General features: G+C 45.5%; 2 protein-coding genes across 2 annotated transcripts in view; both read right to left on the reverse strand.

The window, feature by feature from the left end:
• Nucleotides 1-21713, reverse strand: part of MRPL45 (mitochondrial ribosomal protein L45) — a 189403-nt gene that overhangs the window by 140180 nt on the left and 27510 nt on the right. The gene's annotated exons all lie outside the window — the stretch shown is intronic.
• On the reverse strand, nt 13006-16143 carry LOC120918308. The gene is made up of 2 exons (XM_040329828.1): nt 13261-16143; nt 13006-13094 (listed from the first exon to the last, which is right to left on the reverse strand). Exon 1 carries the CDS (start codon nt 16121-16123, stop codon nt 13265-13267), a length of 2859 nt encoding a protein of 952 aa, XP_040185762.1. The 5' UTR covers nt 16124-16143; the 3' UTR covers nt 13006-13094; nt 13261-13264.

The following is a 21713-nucleotide window of genomic DNA, read 5'->3' on the forward strand; positions in this document are numbered from 1 at the left end:
ATGTCATTTCTTTCTCACAAATTGAGCTTTCTTTTGGTGGTATTTGATCGCCTGTACGTTTTTTATTTTTTGGGCTATTAACAAAAGAAGAGCGTAAATTTAGAACAAAAACACAATATTTTTAACTTTTTGCTATAATAAATATCCCATTAAAAAAAAAAAAAAATTGATCTCCGTTTAGGCCGATACGTATTCTTCTACATATTTTTGGTAAATAAAAAAAAAAAAAAAAATCGCAATAACCGTATAGTGACTGGTTTGCACAAAAGTTATATTGCCTACAAAATAGTTCCCAGTAACACGACGGGTGCCCCCAAACGGCTTCTAATGACAGGACGTCATATGATGTCCTGTCAGAACAATAGAGTATTCCGCCCGCCGTCATTTGACGGCGTGCGGTAGTAAGATGGTTAAGGAAATGCCTGGGAGTTCATCTTGTATCCAAATGGTACCATATTTAATATTAACAAGACCAGCAATGCAACTTCTAATACCTGCCCAATTTACAATTTTTTGTTACTAAAACCAGGAACATCAACCCAATACAAGCTGTGGACCAAGAGAGGCCCCGTACACACGGTCGGACAAAACCGATGAGAATGGTCCGACGGACCGTTTTCATCGGTTCACCGCTGAAGTGGCCTGATGGTCTGATGTGTGTACACACCATCAGTTCAAAATCCGATCGGGTCAGAACGCGGTGACGTAAAAAACACACGACGTGCTGAAAAAAACTAAGTCCAATGCTTCCAAGCATGCGTCGACTTGATTCTGAGCATGCGCGGGTGTTGAACAGATGCTTTTCTGTACTAACCATCGGTTTGGTCCGATCGGGCAGCGGTCCATCGGTTCGGTTTTGAAGCATGTTTTAAAATTTTGGACCAAAGGAAAACAGACCGATGGCCTATACACACGGTCGGTTTGGTCCGATGAAACTGAACTTCAGTTCATTCTCATCGGTTTTGTCCGACCGTGTGTACGGGGGCCTAAGCCAACCCAGCACTGTCAACAACGGCATACCTCCCAACATTTTGAGATGGGATTGAGGGACACCTATCAGCAAAAGTATGCAGGCATAGGAAACACCCATTGCCATGCCCCCTTAAAGGAGAATTGTACAAAAAAAAACCCTGCTAACTTACCGGTAACAGTATTTCCAGGAACCTTCCAGGACAGCTACTTGAGAGATGATTGGCTCCGCCCTCTACAGGAAACACAAATCAGATACAATTTAAAAGGCCCCTCCCTTTCCTCTGACCCTCAGTTGTTTAGAAGATCAAGTAAACCTCCACCAAAAGTGCACACGGCAGAGGAAAAAAATAGAAACAAAAAAAAAACAAAAAAAACACCACCACCAGGTAAACACCACCACCAGGTAAACAAGGTCGACCAGTGAAAAGTAGAACAGGGTGGGAATATAGACGCTGTCCTGGAAGGTTTATGGAAATACTGTTACCAGTAAGTCCAACGGGAGTTTTCCCCCCTCACCTTCCAGGACAGCTACTTGAGAGGGTAAGCAAGATTCTATACCTTAGGGAGGGACAACAGCCTGAAGCACTTTTTTTTTACCAAAGGAGAGGTCCTGGCTGGAAAGCATCTGAACTTGATAATGTTTTACAAATGCATGAGAGGAGGACCAGACGGCAGCTTTAGAAATTTCTTCCCATGGTGCCCCCGCTCTTTCTTCCCATGATGTGGCCATGGATCTCGTTGAATGAGCCCCAATTCTAGAAGGAGGGATGCGACCTGACGCTTTGTATGCTTCACAAATAGCTTCCCTAATCCACCTAGCAATAGAGCTTTTAGACGCTTTGGACCCCTTCTTGGGGCTACTGAAAAACACCAACAGCTAGGAGGAACTCCTAAAACCACTGGATTTCTCTAGGTAAAGCAGAAGACATCTCTTTACGTCTAAAAGACGAAATCTTTCCTCCTACGCATTCTTGGGAGAGGTACAGAAACTAGGCAGGACTACCTCCTGGGACCTATGAAAGTTTGAAGATACTTTGGGCAAATAGAAAGGATCAGGCCTAATCACTACCCTGTCCTCTAGAATCCTCAGTAAGGGGTCTTTACAGGAAAGAGACTGCAGATCAGAAATCCTTCTTCCAGACGCAATAGCCAAAAGGAAGGAAATCTTTAAGGAAATTTATTTCAGGGAAGCCTCATGCAAAGGCTCAAAAGGAGCACTTGTTACAGCATTTAACACTAACGACAGATCCCAGGGAGGAATATGTTTGATGACCTTGGGCGCCTGTCTAGATCTGGCTGAAAGGAACCTACTGGCTAAGGGATCTTCCGCTAGTCTCTTATCTGAAAACAAAGACAGGACCGTAACCTGAACCCTAAGGGTGCAGACAGAGAGTCCTTTCTCTACTCCCCTGTGCAAAAAGTCCAATATACAGGGAGTGGAAAAATAATCTAAACTGAATTTCCTTTGCTAGGAAATAAAGGTTTTCCAAACTTTCCCATAGATTCTCCTTGTGACCAACTTACGGTTGCTCAGGATAGTTTGAATAACATTCTCTGAACATCCCCTCAATTGTAAGATGCGCCGCTCAGCCTCCAGGCCGTCAAATGGAAGGTCTGAGGGTTTGGATGCAACACTGGTCCCTGATGGAGTAGATCCTTCCGATCTGGAAGGGGCCAGGGAAGATTCACAGAGAGGGTCTTCAGAGAGGAAAACCAACTCCTCCTGGGCCACCAGGGGGCAATCAGAACAACTTCTGCCCGGTCTTGAATAATCTTCCAAATTACCAGAGGCAAGAGGGGAAATGGAGGGAAGGCCAGAGTGAAATCCAACAGGAAGGAGAGAGCATCCGTCCCCAATTACTCCATCTCTCCCTACAGAGAGAAGAACGCCAGTGTCTTGTCGAGTTGGTTCCTCCATCGATATGGTTCCTGCCTCGACTGCGCAGGCGCAGTAGGAGGCCACGGAAATCTCCGAGGCTCAACGCCTGATTGTCAGCTTAGACGATCTCGCTCCAGATGCCTGCTTATATACGGCGCACTATAGTAAACGCCGCTCTACACCGAAGGGGCGGATGTGATATTGAGCAGTGCTTTTTTGATTGGTTATCCGCGGCGTGGTTAACCAATCAAAAAAACACTGGTCAATATCACATCTGCCCCTTGCTGGCCCTTGCTGTGTAGAGCGGCGTGTACTATAGTGTATAATCAGCCACCGGGAGCGAGCGCGTCTACAGCTGACGAACAGCTGTTCCCGCTCTGAGTTTTCCATCGGCTCGGAACCATATCGATGGTAGGAACCAGCTCATTAGAAAACCGGCAGTTTTCGGTTGAGACTGGAGGCAAAAAGATCCACTGTGGGAAGACCCCATCTTAGCACAATTTCCCGAAACGTGCCTTGATGTAGCTCCCGACAGCTGGAACTGATGCTCACTTTGCTCAGATAGTTCGCCAGTGCATTCTCTGATCCCCTGATGTGGACTGCCCTGATCGAAGTGACATTGACCTCTGCCCAGGACAGAATCTGTTGTGTTAGTGTTAGAAGGGACTCAGAGCGAGTGCCCCCTTGCTTGTTCAGGTACGCCACCGTTGTGGCATTTTCTGAGAAAATTAATAGGTCTCTTGAATAGACCCTCTCTTGCAGAGCAAGAAGAGCTTTACCCACAGCTAGTAGTTCCCTGAAATTTGAGGAACGGCCTGCCTCCTCTGGCAACCAGGCTGCCAGCTCAGAGTGTGCACCCCAGCCCCACAGACTGGCGTCTGTAGTAACTTTTACTGGAGCATGTTGTGCCCAGTTCTTTTTCCTCCCTGCAGGTGTTCCCGCTGCTCCCACCAGGAGAGATTGAGAAAATCCTCTCTTGGCAGCTGCACCAGCTGATCAAGAGAATTCTTCCTGCAATCCCAATGGCGTAAGAGGAACGTCTGAAGGGGTCTGGAGTGTAACTTGGCCCACGGCACCCCTGGGATGGCTGCAGTCATTAACCCCAATAACTGCATGATACGCCAAAGGGAGGACTGCAGGAGCAACTTGAAGACCTGTACGGAGAGAAGAAGTTTAAAAAATGTTTGCCTCGGGAAGAAAAATCTTTTGGGCAACAGAGTCTATTAGATAACCCAGGAAGAGTATGCTTTGGGAGGGCACCAGACAGGACTTCTGCTGGTTGACTTTCTACCCCAACTTCTGAAAAGTCCGCAAAACCAACTTCAGATCCTGAACCAACTGCAGTCTTGAGCAAAGATCAAAAAATCGTCTAGATATGGTATGATCAATACACTTTGCATCTGGAAAAAGGCCATGACTTCGGCCATGATCTTTGTAAAAATTCTGGGTGCTGCAGGGAGACCAAAAGGAAGGGTGTTGAACTGCCAATGACTTGGCCCATTTTCCATGAGCATCGCAAATATGAGGAAACTCTGGTGGCTCTGGCAGATTGGTACATGAAGATAAGCGTCCTGAAGATCCAGGGTTACCATGAAAACCTCTGGCCACAACAGATTTTTCACAGAATAAATATTTTCAATCCGGAAACATCTGTAGAGAATAAATTTGTTCAGGATGCTTAAATTTATGACCATACGGAATACGCCAGAGGCTTTTTGAACCAAAAAGACGTGGGAATAAAATCCCAGAAATCTTTGAGTTTCCGGAACAGGAGAAATAACCCCTTCTGTTTCCCACACTGAAATCAGACTCAACATGGCTTGCCATCTCTATTGGTCTCTCGGCAGATGGGTAAGAAAAAAATCTGTGGGGGGGGGGGGGGGAGACTCTTGAATTCCAACCTTTAACCCCTTTCTAATGTTTGAAGACTAAAGGAATTGTCGGAAATCTCCGCCCATTCCTTCCCATTCCTTGAAGAAATGGGACAACCTTCCCCCTACCCCTATACTGGCGCCACAGGGGATTTTTGGAAGGGGATGAAGGAGCAAAGAGAGTTCCCCCTTTTTGCTTATCTTTGTTAAAAGACCACTTTTTCTTTGCTTGTTGCCTGTTGGTTTTAAAATTAACCTTGTTCTGGAAACCGCGAAAAGGCTTCTTATTCTGTGGCTTATTTCTTTGAGAAGAAGGAAACCGCTTACTCTTCTCAGAGGAACGAGCTAGGACCTCCACCAAGGAGGAACCGAATAACAGCTTTTGAACCAGATAGCTCGTCTGGCTGAATTAATGAGAGCAAAGGATCTGACTGCAGCCTTTACAGAATCTGTAGCTGCATCAGCCAAGAAGGCAACCGATTTGGCAATGAGTGGGAGAGACTCCCTAATCTCCTCTTTGGGGGTGTCGGATGAAAGAAGATCGTCCAGACGCTGAACCCATACGTCCAAATTCCTAGCCACACAGGTGGATGCTACAGCTGGACCCAAAAGGAGAAAGCAAGGAATCGGCCTTCCTGTCCATTTGATCTTTCAGGACCCATGAGTCTTCAAAAGGACAGGTCTGACCTTTTGGACACCTGTGACAGAGGGGCATCCATTCTAGGACATTTAAAGAAAGTCTCCTCAAATCTCCTTTTGTGCCCTTTAGACTGGAATAACCTCCTCTCAGGTTCCCTTCACTCTGCAAGAATCATATCCTTAAGTGACTGGTGCACCGGAAAAGCTCTTGATTTCCGCTCCTGTAGACCCCTATATTAGGGTTGTCCCGATACCGATACTAGTATCGGGACCGATACCAAGAATTTCCCCCGAGTACTTGTACTCGGGGAAAATGCGCCGATACTTTACCGATACCTGACTTTCCCTGTATCCTCCTCCAGTTCCCCCATCCGTTCTGCTCTCCCCCTCCATGCTCCTGTGTCCCCCCTCCGTGCTGCTGCTGTTCTTCTTCTCTCTCCCTCCGTGCCGCTGCAGTTCTGCTCTCCCCCTCCATGCCGCTGCTGTCCTCCATTCTGCTCTCCCCCTCCATGCTCCGTGTCCTCCCTCCGTGCCACTGCCGTTCTGCTCTCCCCCTCCGTGCCGCTGCCGTTCTGCTCTCCTCCTCCGTGCCGCTGCTGTCCTCTGTTCTGCTCTCCCCTCTCCATGTCCCCACTCCATGCTGCTGCTTCCCCCCTCCGTGCTTTGTGTCCCCCTCCATGTCTTCCCCCGCCCCCTGTCAGGATGGAGAGCGGCGGTAGGAGCCGCTAAACCCGGCTCCTACCTTTTCTGAATGAACAGAGTCAGTGATCACTGACTCTGTCCATTAATATGACCGAGCATCGTAAACTGTGTTTACGATGCTTCAGTTTATGAATGGATAGGAGCCTCTGTCTCCTGTCCATTCATTTCCAGTGCAGCTGAGAAAGGGACTGGGGAATCTGTGTCCTTAATCCATTTCTCTGTCTCAAAGGTGAGATGTCAGGGGTCTGTTATGACCCCTGATATTTCACCAAAGCCCCCCAACAGGGCTAAGAAAAAAAAATGGCAATAAATAATAAAAAATAATTGTAAAAAAATAATACGTATTAAAATAAAAAACACACTGACACATCCCCCCCCCCCCCCCCAAGAAAGCATTGTAAAAAAAAAAAACTACAAAAAATTGTGAAAAATTGTAAAATAAAAAAAAATACTGACACAACATAAAAAAAAATAAAAAAAAAAGTAATCGGTATCGGCGAGTACTTGAAAAAAAGTATCGGTACTTGTACTCTGTCTTAAAAAAGTGGTATCGGGACAACCCTACCCTATACATTTTATCTTGTACAGATTGGACCAGCTCGTCATATAGACCGATAGTATTTTGAAATCCATGTTCAATAGTGCTAACTAAAATACCAACATCAAGGCTACAGCCACTACTAAAGACCATTATAGATTCAGACCAGACAGGGTTCATGCCACAAATAACGACAGTTGTAAATTTACGCAGACTATTTACAAATATACAGTACAAACCAAAAGTTTGGACACACCTTTTCAAAGAGTTTTCTTTATTTTCATGACTATGAAAATTGTAGATTCACACTGAAGGCATCAAAACTATGAATTAACACATGTGGAATTATACATAACAAAAAAGTGAGAAACAACTGAAAATATATTTCATATTCTAGGTTCTTCAAAGTAGCCACCTTTTGCAGCAGACACATCTCTAGAACTGTTAAGAGGAGACTGTGTGAATCAGGCCTTCATGGTAAAATATCTGCTAGGAAACCAGCAGAAGAGACTTGTTTGGGCTAAAGAACACAAGGAATGGACATTAGACCAGTGGAAATCTGTGCTTTGGTCTGATGAGTCCAAACTTGAGATCTTTGGTTCCAACCCCCGTGTCCTTGTGCGACGCCGAAAAGGTGAACGGATGGACTCTACATGCCTAGTTCCCACCGTGAAGCATGGAGGAGGAGGTGCTTTGCTGGTGACACTGTTGGGGATTTATTCAAAATTGAAGGCATACTGAACCAGCATGGCTACCACAGCATCTTGCAGCGGCATGCTATTCCATCCGGTTTGCGTTTAGTTGGACCATCATTTATTTTTCAACAGGACAATGACCCCAAACACACCTCCAGGCTGTGTAAGGGCTATTTGACCAAGAAGGAGAGTGATGGGGTGCTGCGCCAGGTGACTACCTCTTGAAGCTCATCAAGAGAATGCCAAGAGTGTGCAAAGCAGTAATCAAAGCAAAAGGTGGCTACTTTGAAGAACCTAGAATATGAAATATATTTTCAGTTGTTTCACACGTTTTTGTTGTTATGTATAATTTCCACATGTGTTAATTCATAGTTTTGATGCCTTCAGTGTGAATCTACAATTTTCATAGTCATGAAAATAAAGAAAACTCTTTGAATGAGAAGGTGTGTCCAAACTTTTGGTCTGTACTGTAAATGCCCATCATAATTGTGAAGGAACAAGAACGGTAGCCTCTCTAGAGAATGGGGTTTCCAGTAACATTTATTAAATGGGTACAAGTAATATATAGAAAACCTATGTCAGCGGTTAAATTGGGGGGAAAACTGTCATCCTTTTTTCAGCTGTACAGAGGCACAAGACAGGGCTGCCCTCTTTCCCCGGCACTTTTTGCAGTAGCAATAGAGCCAGTGGCAGAGGCTTGGAGGACCTCACAAGACATCCAGGGACTCCGAGTAGGGGGGCTGGAGGAGAGGGTAGCCCTGTATGCCGATGATATGCTGCTATTTCTAAGGGACGCATGCCCATCATTGAAGGGAGCCCTAGAGCTACTGAATGTCTTCTCAGGTTTTACAGGACTTAAAAGTAAACTGGGATAAATCACTGTTATTTGCTATTGATCAAGGTGCGCAGGATATAGCGACCCCAAATCTTCCACTGAAATGGGTAACAGAGTTTAATTATTTGGGTATAATAATATCACGCCAGGCTGAGGAATTCAAAAAGTTAAACCTAGACCCAGTGCTGCAGGAATATAAGAAAAAACTAAAGATATGGGAAACGCTTCCGCTGTCTCTTTTGGGACGTATAAATTTAATAAAATTTAAGATTCTTCCCAGGTTGCTATACTTGTTCAGAAACTCACCACAATGGTTACCAAAAAGTTTTTTTACACAGCTACATAGTGTCTTATCCTCATTCATATGGCAAAATAAAATAGCTAGAATAAAATTAAAAACACTTATGCGTCCAGTGGAACAGGGGGGATTAGCATTTCCAGACCTATATAAATATTATCTCGCAACTCAGCTGGTGACAATAAGAAGATGGTTGAATCCAGATAGATATGATCCTGCTACAATGGTGGAGGCGGCAGTGGTCCAGTCTTTGGAGGCACTGCAGGCATTACCATTTTGTGGGTTAAAATGTAGGCGAGATTTAACTCCGTCAATGATAACAACAGTAAGGGTATGGAAAGCAGGCATAGCAAGAGAGAGCAATCTAAAAACAGATATATCTCCAAATACTCCATTATGGAGAAATCCTGAATTGGCACATTTAACTTACAATCAAGACGCTAGAGCATGGACAAAATTTGAAGTAAAAAAAATATCACAAGTAATATATAGGGAAAAAATATCCTCATTTGTAGAAAATGAGAGAAAAATGGAATGTACCGGAGAATTATTTTTTTAGACATATGCAGTTTGTCCATGCCCTGGTAGCACAATTTCCTGATGGCATCCCACAGCTAATAGAAACAGGCCTAGAACAACTGGTGAGAAAGAGAAAGGAAAAAGGGTTGATTTCAACTCTTTACACCCATTTAGTAAAAACAGAACCACCAGATATGAATAAATTATGTGAATGTTGGTTGAGGGATATCCCAAAATTGTCATCAGAAAATTGGGGGGGGGGGGATATACAAATTCCCATTTCAGATCTTGGTCTCACTTCGAGACAAATTAATCCAATTTAAAATAAACACATAGGAGCTACTATACACAGTATAAACTGTTTAAAATATTTCCATCAAATCCTCAAAATTGTTGGAGATGCGCAGGCATTCCAGGGAACTTTATACACATATTCTGGACCAGTCCAAAGTAGGGTTGTCCCGATACCACTTTTTTAAGACCGAGTACAAGTACCGATACTTTTTTCCAAGTAATCGCCGATACCGAATACCGATACTTTTTTTTTTTTTTTTATGTCATGTGACAGATGGGGACTGATAGGCGGCACTGACAGGTGGCTGGCACTGATAGGTGGCACTTGTGGGCACTGGTAGATGGCACTGATAAGTGGCACTGGCTAATTTTACTTGCCGAGGACTGCTCTGCTGTCCATCCTGCTCTCCGCCCACTCTCAGCCCCCACTCGTCACTTAAAAAAAAAAAAAAAAAGTACCGGGTGAAGCATCGGGAGCATTTGCGCGAGTACAAGTACTCGCACAAATGCTCAGTATCGGTCCCGATACTAGTAACGGTATGGGGACAACGCTAATAACATGTATTGTGTGGGTGTAACATGTGTATTGTGTGGGTGTAACATGTGTATTGTGTGGGTGTAACATGTGTATTGTGTGTGCGTAACATGTGTATTGTGTGTGCGTAACATGTGTATTGTGTGTGCGTAACATGTGTATTGTGTGTGCGTAACATGTATTGTGTGTGGAACATGTGTATTGTGTGGGTGTAACATGTATTGTGTGTGCAACATGAGTATTGTGTGTGCAACATGTGTAGTGTGTGTGTGTGTAACATGTGTATTGTGTGTGTGTGTGTGTGTGTGTAACATGTGTATTGTGTGTAACATGTGTATTGTGTGGGTGTAACATGTGTATTGTGTGTGTGTGTAACATTAACGTGTGTGTGTGTGTGTGTGTGTGTGTAACATGTGTAGTGTGTGTGTGTGTGTGTGTGTGTGTGTGTGTGCATTGTATGTGCTTTGTGTGTCTTCTCCTGCATGGATCCTGGCTGTGGAAGTGGAGGAGAGCTGCCTTGTAGCATTATGTCTAGGATGGAGGAATGGATCCCTCTTTGACAGCTGATGGGGAGGGGGTTGGTGTGTGTAAATCCTGCAGATCTCACTCATGACCAATAGAGCACACATCTCACTCATGACCAATACAGCACACAGTAAGACATGCCCCCAACCCCTGTATCCACTTGTTACTGTGTTCTAACTTGCACAACAGACCTGCTCGGTGTCACTGCTGCATGATGAATGCTTCCTCCACCGGCTCTCCGCTGCTAAAGATAATAACCTCCCACACCTCTGTTCACTGCACTGCGGCCTCTCTGGTGTACGAGGGGACGCTTGTACCGGCAAGAGCCTGTACAATGTCACAGGACCCCCTCACCCGCCGCTACTCAGTCTGATGTCTGCAGGAACTCATCCTCCGACAGCTGCACTATATGGTGCTCGCTGCTCGGAGATTGCATGGAAAGGACACTTCACCAGGGGGCGAACACATACCCTGCACACATGGATCCAGGGACATTCAGTGCTCAGCAGCATCCGCACAATCACGGGAACCCATACAGCTCCACAGTGAGTCCTGCTCTCCGCCCCTCTTAGCACGCTCTCCGCCCGCTCTCCGCCCCTTTTAAACCCTGCTCTCCGCCCCCACTCGTCACTTAAAAAAAAAAAAAAAGTATCGGGTTAAGCATCGGGAGCATTTGCGCGAGTACAAGTACTCGCGCAAATGCTCAGTATCGGGACAACCCTAGTCCAAAGATAAGGTGGTTCTGGAGAGAGGTCCTGAGAGTAATTGAGGAAGTGACGTTAGTCCAACTTGACCTGGAGGCAGGGAACTGCTTGTTAGGACTTGCAAAATCCAAAGACAAATGAGAGAGATCACCGCTCAAGGTAGGTCTATTGTAGGGTCGTTTCAAAAATATAGGACTCCAAGGGTGCAGGCAATGCACTAAGGCAAATATTGGTAAAAAGATGAGGGATGGACAGCCGCACTCCAAACCAAACAGGTTGTCTTTATTCAAATCAACAGCAAGAACACAGCAGATCACAGCAATAGGAACAGGAGAATACCGACGTTTCGCACTGGCTTCAGTGCTTATTCATGGCTTCATGAATAAGCACTGAAGCCAGTGCGAAACGTCGGTATTCTCCTGTTCCTATTGCTGTGATCTGCTGTGTTCTTGCTGTTGATTTGAATAAAGACAACCTGTTTGGTTTGGAGTGCGGCTGTCCATCCCTCATCTTTTTACCAATATTTGCTTGTTAGGACTTGTAGAGGAAACTATGGCCCCCAGAGAAAAAAAGAATACAGGTGGGTTTGCTGCTCTTTTATGCAAGAAAGGCCATAGTGTTAAATTGGAAAAAAGTGGAAGCCCCCTCTGTGGCGCAATGGAAAAAAATTGATAAACAATATTCTGTCATTGTATAAAGAGACATACTATAACAGAGGAAATGGGGAAAAGTATAAGAAAATACGGGCAAATTGGATAGAAAATGTAAATGTAACTACAGTAATGGAAGAAAGGGATAAGAAAGAGGTAAATGGGAATAAGATGTGAAGTATGTAATGGAACGTCTGTATTAATGTGATTTTAATAAATGAAAATGTGAAATGTATATCTGTATTTGAGAAAGGAAAAAAATCAATAAAGAGATTAAAAAAAAAAAAAAAACAGATTGGACCAGCTGTGGAATCTTAATCTGTTCCGAGGTTTATATTGACTTTAAAAGTTTGTCAATATCTTCCACTGGAAAAAGATACATATAGCTACCCGTATCTTCCTCCGATGCAAAATCCCCATCAGATGAAGAACTTGGTTCTCCCCCTCTTCCAGATCAGAAGCATGTGTGAACTAATGGTCTCGGACACCAACAGAGGGAGGGGTCTAGCCGAGGCTGAAGGCTCTTGAGCTATGGAACTAGATGAGGAATGTCCCAGCCCTGCTACTCTATCATTAACCACTTGCCCACCAGGTAAATTCTGGCACTTCTCTCCTTCATGTGAAAATCACAATTTTTTTGCTAGAAAATTAATCAGAACCCCCAAACATTATATATTTTTTTTTTAGCAGACATCCTAGGGAATAAAATGGCAGTCATTGCAATACTTTTTGTCACACCGTATTTGCGCAGCGGTCTTACAAGCGCACTTTTTTTGGATAAAAATCACTTTTTTTAATTAAAAAATAAGACAACAATACATTTTGCCCAATTTTTTTATATATTGTGAAAGATAATGTTACGCCGAGTAAAATGATACCCAACATGTCACGCTTAAAAATTGCGCCCGCTCGTGTCATGGCGTCAAACTTTTACCCTTAAAAATCTCGATAGGCGACGTTTAAAAAATTCTACAGGTTGCATTTTTTGAGTTGCAGAGTAGGTCTAGGGCTAGAATTATTGCTCTCACTCTAACGATCGCGGCGATACCTCACTTGTGTGGTTTGAATACCGTTTTCATATGCGGGCGCTACTCGCGTATGCGTTTGCTTCTGCGCGCGAGCTCGTCGGGACGGGGCGCTTTAAAAAAAATTTTTTTGGTTTTCTTATTTATTTTTATTTAGTTTTATAATTTTTTACACTGAAAAAAAAAAAAAAAAAAATTGATCACTTTTATTCCTATTACAAGGAATGTAAACATCCCTTGTAATAGAAAAGCTGAGTTAGGCTTACCGGTAACTCCTTTTCTGAGAGTCTTCCAGGACAGCCCATGAGACCTAGGGCTCCTCCTACCAGGACAGGAAACACGTTAACCCCCACCAGATAAAAGGGCGGTCCTCCAGGCCCCATGCCAGTCTTCTCGAGAACCGTAGGACTACCCTGAAAAACATATGCATTAATAACACATAACTTCCATACAACAAAACCGGGTGGGAATCCGGCTGTCCTGGAAGACTCTCAGAAAAGGAGTTACCGGTAAGCCTAACTCAGCTTTTCTCTCAAGCGTCTTCCAGGACAGCCCATGAGACGATGAGCCAGAACTTACCAGTCTAGGGTGGGACAACTGCCTGAAGGACCTTTCGACCAAACGCCTGTTCTTGAGCGGATAGCAGATCCAGGCGATAATGTTTAATAAAGGTCGAATAACTGGACCATGTGGCAGCTTTACAGATTTGTTCTGGTGAAGCACCAGCCCTCTCAGCCCAAGATGCAGCCAAAGCTCTTGTTGAATGTGCTGTAACAAAAGGTGTAGGAACTTCTCTGATTTTATAGGATTCTGAGATGGCCTGCTTAATCCATCTAGCCAATGTGGCTTTAGATGCACCTTTACCTTTGTGTGTACCTGAAAAAAGGACAAATAAAGCGTCTGTCTTCCTGAAGACCTTGGTGACCTCCAAATATGCAAGAAGGGTTCTTCTTACATCTAAAAAACTAAATTTCTTTTCCTGATCACCCTGTGGTGAACTACAAAAGGATGGCAGTACAATGTCTTGTGATCTGTGAAATGTACTAGCTACCTTAGGCAAAAAACCTGGATCAGTTTTCAATACAACTCGATCCTCAAAAATCGTGAGGAAAGGCTCCCTTACTGATAAGGCCTGTAACTCGCTTACTCTACGAGCTGAGGTAATAGCTACTAAAAAAATAGTTTTTAAGGTAAGTAATTTAACAGAAATATCCTCCAAAGGCTCAAAGGGAAACTCTACCAGAGTTTGAAGTACCAGGGACAGGTCCCAAGTTGGACAACTTCTTACCACTACTGGCCTGGCCCTTGAAATGGATTTAAAGAATCTAGCTACCATGGGATTTTCCAAAAGAGAAAACTGGAGGAAAACGCTGATAGCTGCCGCCTGTACCTTTAAGGTACTAACTGAAAGACCCTTGTCGACACCCTCTTGAAAAAATTCCAAAATAGAAGGAACATCATGCGTTGATCTTTGGTTTTCAGACAACCATGAATTAAACTTTTTCCAAACCTTGGAATAGATGGCTCTAGTGACTGGTTTTCTGCAATTTACCAAGGTTCTAATCACCTTGTCAGAAAACCCCTGAGCCTTCAGTATCTTCTCTTCAGATACCAAGCTGTCAAGCTTAATGAAACCACCTGTGGGTGTGACACTGGACCCTGCGACAGCAAGTCCTCTCTGTTCTGAAGTCTCAGTGGAGGCTCCGAGACCAGAGACTGTAGCAGGGAAAACCATGGCCTCTTGGGCCAGAAGGGGGCGATCAGAATAAGATCTGTTTCTTCTAGGAGAAACTTCCGGAGCACTTCCGGAATGAGTCTGATTGGCGGAAATGCGTAGCAGAGGTTGAAGGGCCACGGATTCGCCAGGGCATCTATCCCCAGTGATCGATCCTCTGGGTTTAGAGAAAAGAACTCCTCTGTTTTGCGGTTGTCCTGATTTGCGAACAGATCCGCTTCGGGACAACCCCATTTGTTGGTGATCTCCAAAAAGACTTCTGGATGAAGTGACCAATTGTCTCGCTCCACCCTGTGGCGACTGAGGTAATCTGCCAAACTGTTTTGCGTCCCCTTCAGGTGCACTGCTGAAATTGAGCCTAGATTTACTTCTGCCCAAGACAAAATGTTTTGTGCGATTCCTTGAAGAATTCGACTCCTCGTGCCTCCTTGTTTGTTGAGGTACGCCACTGTCGCAATGTTGTCTGACAGGATCTGGAGATTGTGACCCCTGACCTCCGATTGAAAAGCTTGCAGGGCTCTTTGCACCGCTAGCAGCTCCCTCTGGTTCGATGAGGCTCTTGCTTCCTTCAAGGACCATTTCCCCTGTGCGACCTGGTCTTTGAGGTGGGCTCCCCACCCCCAGGCACTTGCGTCCGTCGTGATCCTCTTGGATATCGAGATGGACCAAGGCAGGCCTTTTGTTAGGTGCAGATTTTTCCTCCACCACCACAAACTTCTCTTTACCTTGGTCGGTAACCAAACTTTTGACTCTAGGGACCTGGCGTCCCCGTCCCAATTTTCCAGAAGGAATCTCTGCAATGGTCTCTGATGGAACCTTGCCCATGGTACCGCAGGGAAACACGAGGTCATGAGACCTACCGTCCTTGAAATTTCCCTCAGTGAAACCAACTGATTGGTCTGTAAGGCTGACACTGCTTGCACCATCTTGGAGACCTTCTCTTCTGGGAGAAAAACTTTTTGGACTACTGAGCAAAAGTCGTAACCCAGGTACTTCACCTTCTGGGCTGGATCTAGGGAAGACTTTTCCCTGTTTATCAACCAGCCCAGGGATTGAAGGAAGTCGAGTACAGTCTGAAGATCTGCTAGTAATTTCTGGCGGGACTCTGCCACTATTAATAGATCGTCCAGGTAAGGGATGATAGTTATCGCCTTTAATCTTAGTGGCGCCAGCGCTTCCCCCAATACCTTTGTGAAGATACGAGGGGAAGAGGACAGACCGAAGGGGAGGGCCTGAAACTGGAAGTGCCTGATTTCCGATCCCATCTTTACTGCTATTCTCAGGAATCTCTGGAAAGCCGGATGGATCGGGACATGTAGGTAAGCATCCCTGAGGTCCAACGTGGCCATAAAACAGTTTGGGTAAAGCAGATTCTTGATAGAGAAGACTGTCTCCATCCTGAAGTGTTTGTATCGGATCGATTGATTTAGAGACCGAAGATTCAGAATAAGCCGATACTTTCCTGACGGCTTTCTGATGACAAAAATGTGGGAATAAAACCCTTTGTTCTGATCTGACCGAGGAACCGGAATCAGGACCTTCTGGTCTAACAACTCTCCTACTTGGAGACCCAGAGCTCTTGCTTTCTCCCGATCTTTGGGAGGAGATGTGATCAAGAGTCGTTCTGGTGGCCGACAGGAAAACTCTAGCCTGTATCCATTTGCCACCAGATCCAGAATGAAGGGACTTGAGGTGACGGTTGCCCATTGTGGGAGAAAGGCCCTCAGTCTTCCCCCCACTGGCAGATGTTGGTCATTGTGGCTTGGCGGGCTGCTGAGGTGTGTTAAACAACACACCTCCTCTCCCTTTGCCTTTGTACCCGGACCAATGTTTTTTGGGCCTATTGTCCTTTTCTTTAGGACCTTGTTGCCATGGCAAGCCTTTATTTTGGCCACGAAAAAACTTTCTTCCCATCTGCTTTTTCTTTTCTGGAAAGGCCTTTTTCCTATCGGCCGTACGTTCCAGTGCCTCCTGCAAACCTGGGCCAAAAAGATGATCCCCGTTTAGGGGAAGCCCACATAATCGTAATTTAGATGCTGCATCCCCAGACCATGTTTTAAGCCAAATGCTTCTTCTGGCTGAGTTCACTAAAGCTGAAGTTCTGGCTGTCATTCTTACCGATTCCGCAGATGAATCTGCCAGAAAACCCACAGCACTAAAAAGGAGAGGAAAGGATTTTAAAATCTCTTCCCTAGAAGTACCCGCTAAAAGATGGGTTTGGATTTGTGTAAGCCATTCCTCCAGATTTCTGGCTACACAAGTAGAGGCCAGAGCTGGTTTGAGATTCCCCATAGCTGAATCCCAAGCTCTATGAAGAAGGACATCACATTTTTTGTCCATAGGATCCTTTAGCGTACCCATGTCATCAAACGCCAGGTCCGAATTTTTTGAAACTTTTGAAAGAGGAGCATCTAACTTTGGGTTCTTATTCCACGGTAGCGCTGCATCCTCATCAAATGGAAACCTTCTTTTTAGGTTACCGGAAAAGAAAGGTTTTCTCTCTGGACTCTCCCACTCCAGTTTGATCGTATTAAGGAGGGAATCGTGCACTGGAAAGTTTTTACTTTTCTTTTTGTGCAAACCTTTGTACATAAGGTCATGCTTAGACATTTGTACCTCCTCCTCCTCCATTTCAAGGGTGGTATAGATGGCTTTTAACAAATTATCCACATCTTCCAGAGACAATTTGAACCTTGAGCCTTTAGAGGATACTCTATCCTTGGGCTCTGTATCTGACCCTGAGTCTTCCTGAGAAGAATGGGTAGATTTGGCTTCAGCCTCAGAGTCTTCACTCTCTACGCTCACCTGCGGGGTGCTAACCACTGAAGCCTTTCTTTTTGAAGATGTACCCTGTTGGGGAACCTGCATTTTGTCAATCAACTCCCTAAATGAGCCAAAGGTAGAAGCAAGCTCATCCCTGACCGAAGTCAACATTTTTTGACATGAGGTCACTGGGTCATCCTTCACTAAACCATCTATACAAGTGCGGCAAACTGGTTTTCCCCAAGTGGAACTCAGTTTGTTACCGCACACCGCACATTTTCTCTTATGTGGCTGTGATTGGGCTTTGTCCTGAGTCTTGGCCTGAAAGACACAAATTAAATGACCCCATAAGTAACCCAAGCCACAAAAAAATACTCCATCACCACGTGCAGGAGAAGAAAATGTGTCCCCTAACACCTAATCCTATGATTGGGAGGGGGGGGGTAAAAACCTTCACCAGGATAGCAAGAAAAAGTGACCATAAAAAACACTTGCAGCTTACCTGAGAGGTGCTGGTGTTGGGGACTGCATCCGTTGCCTGAGCGATTATCGCAGGATTGTCCATGCCGTCCGTCTGGTAGTCCTACAGCCTGTGCTGTCTTTACCAGAAATCACCAGCAGCCATTAGCCCCCGTTTCGCGCCGTTTTATGGAGACAGGAACCATGTCTCCGGCGCCCGAGGATGACGTCATGCGACCCGGAAGTGACCCTCGCCGGATCTTCCTGTAGCCAGCTTGAAGCGCAGAGGCTCCGCCCCTACCAGCGCTAGTGAGCTCCACGTTTCCCAGCACGAATCAGCCATGCTGTGTGCGGGAAACACTCTCACCAACATACAGCCTGTGCTGCGAACAGCGCAAGGGACCCGACGCCATCCCGGTCCTGGCCCTCTCCAGGCACAAAGAAGCAAGGGCAGCAGCAAAAACTTCCCCATGGAAAAACTGCTAATGGCAAGGAGGTTAGTCAAAATATATACATACCCCTTTGAACGGTCATTAGAGCCCCTGCCCATGAGACCTAGGGGACCAGGTTCCTGAAACATGTTACCCCCCATCCGGAGGAAACACTAATACTGGCATGGGGCCTGGAGGACCGCCCTTTTATCTGGTGGGGGTTAACGTGTTTCCTGTCCTGGTAGGAGGAGCCCTAGGTCTCATGGGCTGTCCTGGAAGACGCTTGAGAGAAAAAAGCATGACAGGTCCTCTTAAATATGAGATCTGGGGTCAAAAAGACCTCAGATCTCATAATTAGACTTAAATGCAAAAAAAAAAATTAAAAAAAAAAAAATGTCATTTTTTCAAATGACAAAAAAAAAAATGTTTCTTTAAGAGGCTGGGCGGGACTGACGTTTTGACGTCACTTCCGCCCAGCAGAGCTAGGAGGACGGGTGAAGGAGATTTCTCCTTCAGTCCCGTCCCCGCTCAGCTGCCGGACACATCGGATCCCCTCCGCCGCTACCGACGGCTCCGGTAAGCGGCGGAGGGCGCGGGAGAGCGGCGGGAGGGGGGGGGGCCCTCTCCCGCCACCGATAACGGCGATCTCGCGGCGAATCCGCCGCGGAGACCGCCGTTATCGTGTACACCACCGCCCCCTGAAAAGATGAATATCTCGGTTGTGGCAGCAGCTGCTGCCGTTATCGAGATATTCAACTTTAAAAAGGAGGACGTCTTTTTGACATGGGGCGGTGGTCAAGAGGTTAAAGGACCGGAAAGAATTCCACAACCTCCTTCATGGAAGACATTAACTCTTTTAAAGAGGCAGTCTCTGAACTAGCTCTGGATGGAATACAATCCTCACAAAATAGTTTTTTATAACCATCAAAGAGCCTGGCCCTACAGTTCCCGCATTTCTTCTTCACTGGTTTGGCCTAGAAAAAAGCAGAAACGGAAACCATAAACAAAAAACAATCCATACAAAAAAAAAAGGCCCTTGCTGTGGAACTACAGACAAGGGCTTACCTTTGGAGCAGTATGGGACACGGAGGCTGCCGCTGGTTCAATCTAGCAGATTTCTGCTAGAAATGCACCTGTCCAGCGTTCAGCAGACTGTTCCCTAGGCAGCATGTCCTCAGTGTATTGCGCCGTGCTCCTTAAAAATGCGGCGCCCATAAGTGCGTCACGTGACTTCCAGTTCCGGCGCCATCTTGCCGTGTCACCAGAAGCCCTGCGACGCCATCTTGGTACACCTCGGTGAAGCACGAGGAGGACAAAGTTCCACGCAGCAGAGCTGGGGAAAAAAAAAACTGAAGGAAGTTGCCACCATTTCCTTAGCCAGGTAAGCAAGTACATCCGAATAGGGAACCATTCTGGGCAGAACTCCTCCTGGGAGTACATGACTAAAAAACACCCAGGACTTGACCACAACTAGTCCTGGATGACACCAGAGAAGGGGGGTCCACCAACCACAGATACCAGACCCAAGAAAAAAAAAAGTGTTGGTGCTCCTGGAGGGTCTGGAAACACAAAACAACTGAGGGTCAGAGGAAAGTGAGGGGCCTTTGAAATTGTATCCGATTTGTGTTTCCTGTAGAGGGCGGAGCCAATCATCTCAAGTAGCTGTCCTGGAAGGTGAGGGGGGGAAAACAAGATTGGGTAAACCCACAAGTGCTTTTTTACCACTACTATTCCTTTATATTGGCTTTTGGAATTTATAAATGCAGCAATAAAAAAAATCAGATAAAGTGGGTTTAGCACTGGAAAACATTTTTAGATAGATAAAAAGTGAATTTTATATAGCTCAGATCAAAATGAGGGACAAATGAGGAGGAAAGAGGAAATCAGGGATAGTCCCTCGAAATCAGACAGTTGGGAGCTATTAACAACGGATAAGGACCTTGCATATAGCTGTGCACTACTTTGACAGGGAGGGGGCGGCCAGTGAACATCAGGCCTGTACAGGCCAGTTTGTAGTAGTAATAGTAAAAGTGTTAAAAAGTGGGTTGAACTTTTGCAGGCAACATACATGAATCACTTCTGTGCTCTGCAAATAACTACCGTAGTTTGTCATTAAGAATTTAAAAGTGGCTGTAAACCCACATTTTTTTATATTTTTTTTGATGTCACAAGATTGCATATCATCTGTGCCCAGTCTTGCCACACAGTTAATCCAGCTCTGAGCAATCCTCTTTTATGGTGGCTTCACATGTGGTTTCTCTGACCAGAAGTGCATTCTTTGAACAAAAGTGCCTGAGTTAAAAACCAGGAGTTTGCTATTAATTGCTTCTGCTTGCAAGGGTTGATTTTTTTCCCCTCTTTTTCTCTGACACTTTTTAAACTGCTTTTTTTCTTTTTCCTTTCTGCTAATTAAGGGGAGTGTTTAATTGTTCACAGGTGTGTGTTTGTTCACAGGTGAGTATAAATTGTCTGTACAAACTCCCGTAGGAGCTGGCTCCCAGTTGATGGTGGCTTCACATGTGGTTTCTCTGACCAGAAGTGCATTCTTTGCACAAAAGTGCCGAGTTAAAAACCAGGAGTTTAAACAGGAGTCTTCATTATTTTTTTCAATCACTGACCCAGAACAAGCTTGCAGCTAATAAAGTTGAAACTCTTGATATATAGATTTAGCGGTGCAGCAGACGCTCTCACCTTAGTCTGCTCACCCCAGGGACAGTGAGAGCAGGACGCTCTCAAACGAGTCGGCTCTCCCCAGGGATAGTGCAGCCAGGCAGGGTCCTCCCAGCTCTCAGCTGCTGCAGACACAGCACAAACAACCAGGACTCCCATAGTTTAACAAAAGGGTACATATCCCCCACCCCCCCACCCCCTAGGCAATTGATCCAGGGTTGCACCGATCGCCCGTTGAGGGGTCAGGAAGGAATTTTTTTTCCCCCGGTCACTGCAGATTGGCACAGCACGCCTGGGGTTTTTTGCCTTTCTCTGGACCAATCGGGGAGAGAAGACTCAACGAGTGACGGCTCACTTGGACAGTCTTCCGCCCATCACCATATAAGACCCCCCAATCAACATAACTTCCCTGCGTTTTTTCCTGCGACCTTGGGTTACCTAAAATACTCTTCAGAAACCATCCGGGAACTAAAACCATTTTCCTCTATACTCCCGGTTGTCACCAAAAAAGCTCTAAGGAATGAGCGACTGTTGAGAATCAATCGACGATCAACAGTCAAAAACTACGCAGGTACCCCAGCCCAAGCGCATAATATGCGCTTTGGTCACCGCAAGATCAGCAGTAAAACACCGACAAGAAATCTATGATTTAATCCTTCAACACAATCTAGACTGCCTCTTCATCACAGAAAGCTGGCTGACAGCCGACTGCAACACCATTCTAACAGAATTGGTGCCAGCAAATTATTGCATTCAAATGCAAAACAGAGTGGGGCAAAGAGGGGGGTGCCTGGCGGTGATCCACAAGACTCACCTCTCGATCACCAAACCAGTCCTTCAAAACTCGCTTCCATTCATGGAAACCCTCACTCTGCAACTGCAAACAAATCCCCAAGATACGGTCCATATGCTACTTTGCTATAGACCAGCAGGCCCAAAAACGCACCTTCTCACGTCGTTGACGGAATTCCTCT

Source organism: Rana temporaria, chromosome 12, assembly GCF_905171775.1.
Source record: "Rana temporaria chromosome 12, aRanTem1.1, whole genome shotgun sequence".
In the NCBI taxonomy this organism is placed as follows: Eukaryota; Metazoa; Chordata; class Amphibia; order Anura; family Ranidae; genus Rana; species Rana temporaria.